This window comes from Uloborus diversus, chromosome 1 (assembly GCF_026930045.1).
Source record: "Uloborus diversus isolate 005 chromosome 1, Udiv.v.3.1, whole genome shotgun sequence".
Classification (NCBI taxonomy): Eukaryota; Metazoa; Arthropoda; class Arachnida; order Araneae; family Uloboridae; genus Uloborus; species Uloborus diversus.
Genome location: NC_072731.1, coordinates 68,667,192 through 68,679,690, shown reverse-complemented (window position 1 = coordinate 68,679,690; position 12,499 = coordinate 68,667,192). Strand labels below are relative to the sequence as shown.

General features: G+C 33.7%; 1 protein-coding gene across 1 annotated transcript; it reads right to left on the bottom strand.

Moving 5' to 3' along the window:
* Positions 1–1,108: 1,108 nt before the first annotated feature.
* On the bottom strand, positions 1,109–12,222 carry LOC129224301 (motilin receptor-like). The gene is made up of 3 exons (XM_054858773.1): positions 12,190–12,222; positions 1,920–2,089; positions 1,109–1,559 (listed from the first exon to the last, which is right to left on the bottom strand). The coding sequence occupies exons 1-3, from the start codon at positions 12,220–12,222 to the stop codon at positions 1,109–1,111; spliced, it is 654 nt and encodes a 217-aa protein (XP_054714748.1).
* Between the last annotated feature and the right edge of the window lie 277 nt (positions 12,223–12,499).

Here is a 12,499-nt window from a genome sequence, read left to right as displayed (position 1 = left end):
ATTTTTCTTTGAAATACAATTTATAATTCGAGCAGAGAAGGTAAAAATCAAAGCCTTCACTCTTGACTGATCCGATATTGACCCGGAGAAGTACCTGATTGTTCGCAATTGGTTTCTATTGTTTGCGATTATTTGAAATCAATAAAGTAATTTAAGACCGATAATTCTTAGTATTTCCAGTTTCATCAAACCGCGGTTTTTGACCAGTTGTGGCTTTTTTCATTCTCAGTAAAGCAGTTTTATTGCAATAGTTTATACATACGTATATTAATATGAAGGTATGTACATCAATATCCTGGCCAAACTATGGTCAACTTTCTGGTTATGAAGGAGATACTTTATTGATTATTACACTTATGCACTTTTAAAAGTAGTAATGTTTCCTCGAGTTCAAATTTTTTATGAGATTATAATGAATGATAACAACATTCTTCTCAGAAATTTTAATTCAGTATTGAAAACGAAGCTCACAAAAAATATTGAAAATACCTTGGGGATGGAGCTTTTCGGTCCTCTCTAAAAGCAATGACGGCAATCCTCATATACTTATATGCATATAATAGCGAATTCACTGATTGAATAACGCTCTGACGTCATTAACAATGAAACAAGCGCCATAGAACGATAATTTGATAACATTTTTTGGTAAGGTTTGACATGCAGGGAAATGCTTTATTTTGAAAAGGCTTAACTGGATTCGGCAGTTTTTCTAGTAAAACTGTAATTTAAAGAGAATGAAGAAACGAAAAAGTGGTCAACAATAGTCGCCATCTATTGGAGTTTAGGGATAATCAACGAGGGTGAGGGTTCAAATTTCAACAATCAAAATATCGCCAATCAGGCTATTGCTTCAAATGTAGAAGCAATTTTTACCCGTCATATCTTGACGGGGGATTTTCCAGTTGTGTGATAACGATAATTTTCTACAAAACACAAACATTCGTTGTCACATTCGTAATGAGAACGTTTGTTAACAATTGAAGGGATTAGGTACCTATTGGAATATTTTATGAATACTACTTAGATACTAATAATAATATTTGATACTGATAATGTTTACTACACACCATTAGTGTAGTGCCTAATAAAGCTTTCTTGTTAAATTTAGTCAGAAAAATCTTTGGGACAACATTCGGGGGATTGTCTTGAACGCTGCAGTATAATCTTTACGGAGAATAGCATAAATAAACGGATTTACCGCAGACGACATGTAAAAAAGTACTGTACAAAAAATATTCCATAATGGTGGAATATTCAAACCTGTAAGTATGTAAACATTTTTCGATACAACGTAGGGAGACACACACACGTAGTACGTTATAACGAGAACCAATGTGGTTATAATTGTTTTCTTCATGTTCTCATTGTTTTCAGATGACTCATTCATTCGCATGACAAATACTTTTTTTCTCTCCCATTTCAAGGCTGTAGAAATAACTAACGCGTTGCAGATTATCATGAACAATCCGGGAATGTAGAAGCCGACAACAATTGACGGAACTGAGAAAAACCGAACTTCATAAATGCGCCAATCAAATGCGCATTGTGCTTCTTCATAACTGTAATGGGTCCAGTTTAAAGAAAATGCCAATATGAATGAAAAAACGGACAAAACAGAAACAAACCCGCACAAGGAATACACTCTTGAAGCATTCATCAAGTTGTGATATTTCAGTGGACTTAGGACAGCAACTGCTCGGTCAAAGCTGATAAGTGCAATAATGGAAACAGAAGCGAAGCAGCACGTGTAAGCCACTCCGTTGTGGAACTTGCAGAGGAAGTTACCAAACGGCCAGCTGTCAGCAGCGACAGAGATACCAGAGGGAATGATTGCAAAAAATCCGGCGATCGCATCGGCCATCGACATGTAGACGATGAAGAAATTGCTTGTTTGACTATGAAGAGTCTCGTCTGCATACGAAACGAAGACCACAGCCGAGTTTCCGACAATGCTTACCACACCCACCAAAAGGGTGAACACTGAGCTGATCACCCTTACTGAAAGAGACCGCCGTAGTTCTTCGGGAATGGTGTCGTCGTCGAAATGGTCATAGAAAAATGTGACGTTTTCCATATTGATGTCTATTTCCTGCAAAGGAAAGAATACGTTAGAAGTATTACAGATTAAAAAAGCAAAACCGCGTAACATAAACCCTCGTAAAACAAGGGTCTCTGCTGTATTAAATTTAAAGATAAAACTTTCAAAATGAAGTTTTAAAAACTTTAAAAAAAATTATTTATTTATTTATTTGTGATTCCTGAAGGTTTTTAAGAAGTGGAGTCTTCGCCTTCTTGCACCGGGATCTTTAATCCTCACATATATATAATAGCCGATGATCGAGTAACGCGTGTGTTTCAACAATTAAGCTCACGCCACGACATGATAATTTTATAACATAATTTGGTAATGTTTAGCATGCAGAGAAAGGCTTAATTGTGACAAGGCTGAACTCGATCCGGTTACTTATCTGTTTTATTGGTGAGACTCATTTGAGGGGAATGAAAAAACGAAAAAATGGTCAACAATGAACGCTACCTATTGGAGTTTAGGGTTAATCCACTGGAGTTAGGGTTACGATTTCAACTATCAAAATAACATCAAACAGGCAATGGCTTCGTGCAAATGTAGAAGCAATTTTCAAATGTAGAAGCAATCCGTCAAAACTTGATGGGTGATTTTCTAGTTTAACAGTAAATACGTATCATTACCTGTTTTATTACAGCCTCTCCCTATAGATATTAGTTACAGCAGAAAAACGACTTTGAATTGTTTCAATTAGAAAAAGAAACTTCACATTACTTTCTCCGAGAAGAATTTAACCACGATTAACTATTACACACGAGCTTTTATAGTCGGTTATGAAATCTACACGCAGGTGGTTTTAAGAAAACGATGTGGTTAGGGTTGCAGATGTTCATTGGATTTCGTGAAATTTTAAACCAATGAAATATTTATATTTCCTGTTATTTTCATGAATCTAATGTTCGAATATCCTTTTTCATAGCACTAAAACTAGAATGATTATTAAAGACAGTTCTTACATTTTGCAACATTTGTTTCCATTTTTTTTTCTGGTTTAGCAATTATTTATTTCTTTTCGTTCTGATTTTCAGATTTCCTTTAAACATTCCGTACCGGAAAATGTATTTGAAATGTCAAGACAAATCGATTCAGTTTTCGATGAAATACGAATGTAATTACCTCTTTGATTCATCAATATAAATTCAGATAATATTTCTCAAAACGTACAAAGACTTGTTCTCAGGAAAGCAGTTAGTTATAATAAATTTCTTTCAAGAATTCTGCCATATCTATTCAACTATCATTGTTTAAACGTTCTCACAGTTATTAATACATGAAATAGTTAAAAGTATACTTTTTTTAAGTTAATTTTTTCTATGATCTAGCGATGGGCATACTTAATTTCACACGTGTCAGTAATATGCCTTATAAATTGGGCCAATTAAATATGGATACTTATTCCGGAAAGTCGCTGCTTTCTTTTTTTCGATGTATTTAAATAATCAAGAAGTACAATCATCATAAAGGTTATTAGGTCTTCTACACACGAGGCGTTTAGTTGAATCACCTTTTCGAAAAAATGTGCCTGTCAACTAGTTGACTGACATTTTTCGTCGTGTTCATACGAGAAGGGTTGTTTGGTTTAAACCACGATTTAAACCAAGTGTTTTTTTTTTAAATCACGTGGTTTTCTTTCCTTTTTTTTTTTTTTGAAAAACTGAATTTTTTTCCTCCAAATGTTTCCATGAATTTTATGTATGATTGGAAGATTTAAAATCCAATTAATGGATAGTAACCGGCAAAGCTTTAGAGATAAATTACATATTAATAAACTTGCAAACTTTTCTTTTTAATGTAATGCAAACTTGCTAAATAGTTTTTCTTTTCGTTCTTAAATCAATGCAACTTTTCTTATTATATACATAACTATAAGGCAGACCAACTACGTTTATCTAAATTAGATAGGTAAAAAATCCTAGTAGTTAGTTGTTTTTATCGATTCAATATTTTTTCTTTCATTTCTCATGTACATTTCGAAGTAGCCCAAAAAGCATATTTTAGCCAAAATTTCCTTTTACTCCCTAATTCGCTTGATTGCTTAAGAGTTATAAATTCTGAATCATTTAAGCAATCTGTAGTCTATTAACCATTCATTAACAATTAAATCATTAAATGTTCATGAATTTCCAAAAATAAAATCGTTCAACTTACAAATGTTGCTTAAATACCTAATAAATCCGATTTAAATAAAAAAAAAAAAAAAACTGGTTTAAACCAAAAGACCGTTTTTTTTTTCAAAAAATCAGTTTTTTTTTCCAACCTTGCACACGAGGCAACTTAGTAGAATCAATGTTTGCTCTAATAAACCGAATTTATTCGAGCAGCTGCTCCACAACACTGTTAAAACTGAACCGAGTTGACTCAACCAGTTGACTCGTGTGTAGAGTAAACACGTGGCAATATCTCAAGTTGAATCAACTAAAAAGTTGATTCAACTGGCCTTGACAAGAATGGTAGCGGGAAGTGCCTGACGGAGTTGACTGTTTGAAAGACCGGGCGATTCCTTCACTTTTCTACGTGGTTACAAGTGACGGGCACAATCGAGTTCTAATAATCAAATCACTCAATTATTCCAGATCATTGGAGAACTCGATCATCACGAGTTCTCGATTATTGGATCTCGCATTCTCGATTATAAGATCTAAGATTCTTGATTATCAGATCTAAACTTCTCGATTATCACAACTCGATTTTCGTATTTCAAGATCTTGATTATCATATCTCGAGTTCTCGATTATCACTTTTTTTTTTAAATTTAATACACCATCCCTTTGTACATACTCATTGTTGAATATGTACAAAGGGACTGTTAGAGTTCTTGATTATCACATCCCGAGATCTCGATGCAAAATAATCGAGAAGTTAATCGCTCGAGATCTCGGTTTCGAAAGGTCTCGATTGTAAACTACTCAATTATGAGAAGTACTGGATACCCAAGTTCTCGATTATGCCATCACAAATGGTTACACATCTGGATAATCGTCCATTCGAACGGCCCCGGCGTTGCCTCTAGGCTACAATAAGCAACGCCAACAAAGTATGTTAATTAAAATGCATGAATTCTGCACAATGTTCTTGCTATTTGATGGCAGTACTTAAAAAAGGATCTTTCATTGAATGATTTTTTATTCATAGCTTGTTTAAAGGCAACTAAAACTATCATTTTCTGAAGAGAAAAAATTGCATACATCGGAAAGTGTGTGTGTTCCTACTTTTAATTAATTCTATAGTAGAAAACTATAAAACATTCTGCTGAATTCCTTAAATATTTTGCTTTTCCATGTGAGCTTATCAATTTCAACTCAAATCTTTCTTTTTCTGATTCAGGACACTATCATTTTAGTTTTGCTTCTCCGGGAAACACTCATTAGTCCAAAAACAGTTATTTTTGCAACATTTTTTTCTGTACTATGCCACGTGTTTAGAAGCAATTAATACAACTTTTTAAAATTTATCATTCAAATTTGGTTTTGCTTCTGAGAAAGTAAAGTAAACCCCTTTATCTTATTAGTAATTTACCATTAAGGTGTCTGTAATGGCCCTCAAGTGTATTATTGATGGACCATTTGACTCATAACTTGTTCTTATTATCAGGTAACTAATTTCAGATAAAACATGTAGAAAGTCTATCGAAGCATAAAACAAGCTGCAGAAACAAACTTATGGCCAATTTGCACCCGAATACTGATCATAAAGATATTTACAGCGTATATCGTTGTGGTATTTTTATTTCTTACCAATCTTAAATGATGAGAAATGTAATAATTTCTGAAATAATTACGCAATACTGCGTACAATAGAATACTTTATCTAAAAATTACTTCATGAACAGAACATTGACGAACACAAGGCTCAAAAGAACAAACCTCTGATTTGATTTATGATAATACACATTGGGGTATACAGCTATTCTCAGCGGAGAAGCTCGTACCTCTAATAAGCTACAATCTTTTCCCATATTTTATTTCCAGGACAATACACATGAAAGATGTACATTACATAAGAATGAAGGAACACACAGGGCTACAGGCGGGAATCGAACCCGCGCCTTTCTGCTTACAAAGCAGTTGGCGACACCACACGGCCACCGAGGCCCCAACAAGCCTTTATTTACAAGAACGGAAGCTTAACTGAACCAGTGTTGGTGTTGCCAAACTAGAAGTTTAAATCAAACATCACAAATACTGATACTATATAAAATGATACAATATATTACAAGAAATAGTTATCTGGAAGCTTTGCTTTTTTAGTTCATCTATGAATGTTTTTTCCTTAAAAAACGTGATTTTACAAAAAACCAATTTTTAATGTAAAATTCGCTTGAATTAAGCCTTGAAATTGAAAAAGTTAATGAAACAAATTGCAAACGATTTTTAACCATGATGACGAAAATTAGTGCCTCTAAATAGATATTAAAAACAACGAAATAGACTCTCGTCGTCATAGTAATTTGAAAAATCAGAGGAACATCGAGAAAAAAAATATTAAATGAGGATAAATAGAAATTCGCAATTACTCAAAGTAAAATTTAAAAAAAAGAAAAAGAAAAAGGTCACGCAAGAATAGAATATAGTAAAAGCATTTCTTAGGGCTGTTTTCTTGAAATATATAACAATACATCACAAAACATTTTGAAGGGTATTTTGTTTCGGTTACATGATTCAGTTGTCCTATATTCAAAGACAACGTTCAATTTGTCTGCTTTATCACGTATGTTTCGACGTTTTATTCCCGCAAAGCTGAAGATTTAATGCTAGTTATTTTTGTTCCTCAAACTTAGTAGTGCATACTAACTACACGCAATGTGCAGCACTGCAGTCACGAAGGCTGAGAAATGACTTCGCAGAAAAAAAAAAAAAAGCTTCTTATGAGATAAGCAACTTCACTTATTTTTGTAAAAATGTGTATTCTTCCGCGGGCAGGTAAACGGCAGTATCTGCAGAAATGAGTTTTCGAGATATTTGAAGAAATGTGTATATTTAATACTAACTATAGGCAAATGTTGGAATTAGACGTTTTTAGCGCCTTCTTTCAGCGGAAACCAAGTAAGCAAGCTTGTACTATTAATGTAACGTAACACAGAAGGCTAAAATGAAAAAAAAAAAAGAAAGGAAAATTAAAAACGAAAAATGTTCAGTTATTGCCTTTTACTTGCCCACGGCAATATTACTGAAAATCTGTAAAACTCTCTAAAACGTGTAATGGAAATGGGGTCGTTTCCAAAATTTTAAAAGTATTTTTTTCTGAAAGAGCATGCTTAAAAACATAGGATCTGACAATTTTTTTGATAAATTTGTTTATCTATACATATAATAAAATAAGATGTTTGTGTGTGTGTGTGTGTGGCGCGCATCCCGGGAAAACGGTAAGGCCTAGAAAGATGAAATTTGGTATACAGATGCAGTTTTTGCTGAAGATGTGCACCTCGGGCTTCGATTTTTGATATTTTAATTAGAAAAAAAGTTATTTAATGTTTTATGTGATTTTTAGCACTTTTTAGCACTTTTAACCTCACAGACCCCGAAAAAACCACGCCAGACGAATATTTTTTATACTATAGTGTAGGAAATTTAATTTTAAATATGATAAATGAAAAATTTTTGAAGGCAGAGCAATTTTTGTATTTTTTATAGATTTTTGAAAAAACCTTTAATTTGCATTTTTTTCTGGGTTTAGTTTTTTCGAAACCCATCCTGCGAAAAGTATTGAACCCTCAATTCTAAAATTTTATTTGGTAATAATAAAAACACTCTGCTCCCTTCAGAAGAAAAAAGTTTTTAAAAATACGCAATAGTTTTTTTTTTACAATTTTTTTAATGCAGAACGCAACGCGAGCTGTTCGCTTGCCGGCTGAGTTCCGAATTTACCTCATCAGGTGATCCAACTGAAATAGTTTGCTTTTTCTTCACCTTTTTTTAAATTTTTTTTTTTTTTTTTTTTTTTTTTTTTTTTTTTTTTTTGCAAGCGTTACTTTTTGCCACATAGAGCCTTTTTTTTTTTTTTTTGCGGGCTATTTTGATTAAATAAATCAAGTACGCGACTTTTTGCATGATCTGTGTTTTTGTTACGGATTGGTGGTTATGTTAGATAGATACAGAAATAGAGATTGAGTGGACAAAAAATGCTTTTTTTTTCGAATTAATACTTATTTAAATAAAAAAAGATTGTTAATTACTGTCAGAGGTAGATATGCATAAATCGTATAGATAGATAGATAGACAAATATAGAGGTCGATATACAGATGGACAGCAAGAAAGAGACATGCCCGTCATTTAAAAAACTTCAACGGGGTGTCAATGCCCCCTCCCTCACACACCATGACTTTGACAAAACAATGCTTTCACATAAAAGTGGGAGTGCTTTTTGTTATTTTTCGACAAAATTTGCATGAAGAGTACGCCGTTTGTGTCTCCCCTCCCCTCCTTTAAAAGTATTCCAAACGACGGAACTGGAGATAGGTCTAGAAAATATTTTATTCAAACTACCAATGATATAGACAGATATAGATTGATTGATAGAGCCACGAAATTTATTTAAGCAGCCGCCGAGGGCGGCAACATTGGCGTAAAAAGGCGAATGATAATATCGATACATAAAGAAAAGCATTAATACCGTCGCTAAAATGTCTAAGCAGCCGCCGAAGGCGGCAACACTGGCGTAAAATGGCGAATGTCGTAAAAAGGCGGACCAGCTGGTCGCCGAAGGCGGCTAGTGTTTAATATTTTTAAAAAGTTACTTAAATCGGAGCGCTTTCATTGCTTACGGCTTCTGCCGATGACATCACAAATGATGAAATGCCATTCTGTGTTGCCATTCACAGTGCAAAATATTTAATTTGCATCTGTATTCACGTGTATTGGCAACGATCAAGTTGGTAGCAAGCGTAGAGCGCAATTTTAATTCGCTGCTTGATTATCATAACGTGGAAACGTAGTAGAAAGAAGCGGCAAAGTGCATCACTTGTGATGTCATAAATACCACGCCTTGTTTGAAAAATAGGACATGAAAAACTGTTGGGAAAATGAAAGTATTTTCTCGGTCTAAGTTTTTTTTTTTTTTTGCTCTTTCTATCCATTTTAATGACTAAAAGTAGTACTTTTGACTGACGGAAATCATCCCATTAAAACAATAGCACGGCATTTTGTATGATGAAAAAAAAAAAAAAAAACGAAATAGGTAAGAGAAGTTGGGGGAGTGTGAGTTTATCGAATTGACAATCGAGCTGTGTGATTGCACTGCCGTCGAAGGGTAAAATGCAGTAACTGCCACTGCTTCTTTTGTTCTCTTTTCTTTTCTTTTCTTTTTTTTTTTTGCATTTTTGGTCATCTATGATATTTGATCTTTATTGTTCAAGCTTGTTTCTTTGGCTTCCGCTTTAAATAAAGAGCAAAAAAAAAAAAAAAAGTTTTCCTTTTGTACGTATGGAATTCAAAACGCGTTTCTTCAGATGTCTCAAAACTTCATTTCTGCAGATACTGCGATTTACTTTCCCACGGCAGCATATGCTTTACGATGCTTGCTTATGTGATTCTTAAATACGAATAGAAATGTATTTAATAGGCGCATCAGTTCCGACAGCATTCCTTTAGGTTTTCTGCTGATCATAATGGGGATATTTTAATTAAATTTTGTTATTAAATAAATCCCTATTTAAGAGTATATTTTCTTTTTGATTTATTGTTTAAAATTTTTAGTATATACTTGAGCTCAAAAAAAAAAAGCTTTGAATGTAAATTACAAGCATGAAGTTTATATCAGTCACTTTAGGTAATACAAATGGAAGTTAACTAGACAAGCTGAAGCAACTCTGAACCAAAATGTGCATATTATGTGATTAAAACACTGCTTTTTGAATGGGACATTCTCAAAAAAAGTAGGATATTCATGAATGATGGTTTTAAAAAAAAATCAGATTTTTTTAAAAATCATGTTTATATTTATTTCATAAAACAATCCTAGCTTAAGTAGTAACATGTTTGCAGAGCTAAGTAAAGAATTACCATTGTGCAGGAAATTAAAAGAAAACAAGGTGCGTACCCAAATAGAACTAGGAAGACCCTCAGAATTGCTGATGATGAAGTGTTATTATTATTATAGACACGTTTAGTGTGACGTCAGGGGTTGCCAGAACACAGCCTTCAGAAACACGGGGAAGTTTCCAATCAAGCCGTTGCTATGTGCGTCGCTATGGGAGAATCAGCATAAGATCTTCGTACGAATAGGGGAAAGTGATGTCTAATTGATGGTTTTTTGCCAATAAAATGCTTTAAATATTTTTTTTAGTGGTTTCAAGTTACATATAAGCCACCCGTATACATCATTTGGAGAGTATCGATAGTTTTTACATGTGAATCGGGTTAAAATTCGGCAAAACATAGACTTATGTGGAATACAAGTGTTTTTTCTAGAGTTATACACTCTTCTTATTGTTATTTCTTTTTCTTTGGGGGGAGGGGGACAGGTCCGCCATTTGAGAGGGTCAGGAGAGGCACTGCCCCTCTCATGCTTTTGGAAAATAACTGTATATCTATAAATTTGGCGTAATTTTTGCTGTTTTTCGACGCAACATACATTGACTATTTGCCTTTTGCACGTACCCTTCTAGAAAATTTGAAATATCATGCCTTGGGGGGGGGGAGGAGATTTTTCTTCTAAAATTTAGGGCAAAATTTTATTATTATTGTTATTATTATTTGAGGAAGAGGAGTAGTTTTAATTGAATTGTATGCATTCTTTTCTTTAGAAGACGAGAGGCCACGTCAGCCTAGTCAGATACCTGGAAGGGGGGGGGGGATTTTTTTCCATTTGTTCCAGTAATAATGCATTTTTGTTTTATTCGTATCTTTCTCGCGTGCTTTTTTTTTTTTTTTTTTTTTTTGTATTCCCACGCGGGGGATTTTTACTTGACTCTACTTGTTATACAAATTTTGTATATCAATGTACATAAATATATATTGAAAATTTCAGTTTTTTCTACTATTTGCAATGCATAGTTCAATTAAATTCTTTTTTTTTTCTTCGGGGAGAGGGGATATTTCTTCTTGCCGTGCGTAATTTTAAGTAATTGCTCTTTGGGGTGCAAGGATATACATCTTAGTTTTTTTCTAGTTTCAATGGGAACTTTATCAATTTCTTCAAGCTAGTTTTTATTCCTATTCGGAATAGAGCTCAATTGGAGTTTAGAGTTATGAGGGTTCTCGCAGAAGAAAAACTTTTAAATTAAAATATCCCGATCAAACACGCATAAGGTCAATGTAACCTCCCACCCACCCGAAAAAAAAGTAATTTCAATGCAAACAAGCATCATTATCGAGAAAAGTAAAACTCCTCCTTCCCCCAACAAAAAATAACTTATACCTTAAAAAAAAAAATCCCGCCCGAAGAAAATAATAACAATCAAATTCTTACTAAGCTTTAAACAAGATTAAAAAAAAAAAATCCCCCTCGTCCAGTCATTTCAAATTTTTCTACAAGGGGGGGGGGGCAGGGCCGCGCCGTCCCTATGTGCAAGATCGTGCGACGCACGACGGCGCCAGAGCCAAAAAGGCGCCGAGCTCTACCGATCAAAAATGCTCCAAATGAAGGAGGGAATAAAATTCAAACCAAAAAAGTAAGATGGAATTCTTCATTATATCTAATTGCGGCGGTGGAATTATACTGCTCATGAAAACAATTAATCCGTCTCGCTGAGAATCTAAAAGGGGGAAAAAAATCTTGACTTGGGTCTAAACATACTATTCAAAAGCGCAATCTTTTACACTGAAAAGAAGTGACTTTAATTGATACACGCATTAGTAATTTCTTCTTAATGTGGAGCCGTGAATGCTATTTTGGTATGTCTACATTACCCAAGGTTGAGCATATATGAGGAGCAAGAAATTTGCTTATCCCTATTTTGGTTCTTGCGGTGAATATCTTGTAAAATAATTTGTGCAATTATAGTTTTTTCTTGTGATTTTTTAATTGGTATTAATTTACTTCGGCTATTAATGCATAAAATTTTTTATGCATGCTATTGCACGCATAAAAAAAATACGAGAGCCACCTTTGCATATTATTTAGATGTGCGTCATATTTAGAAATAGTAGGTAAAAATTTAGGTTACCTTTTCAGTTCCGAAGAGTAACGACTTGACCATAATTACTCGATTCTCCTCCCAACCCTCTTTTATTTCTTTAACTATTTGTGGATTAAATTTAAAAAAAAAAAAAAAAAAAAAACTTTGGAGAGACAATGTATTTGTTGTAGATATTAAATGCTTCGTATGCCTTTTGTAACGGTTTCATATTTTAGAACTGTTGATTTTACTGGAAATGTGTGTGTTTGTGATTGCAGTTTCAGATTTTCAGTGGGAATATCCACTACTTCAATTTAGAAATCTATTCAGTATTATGTTGCCATGTTTTGACAGGCAA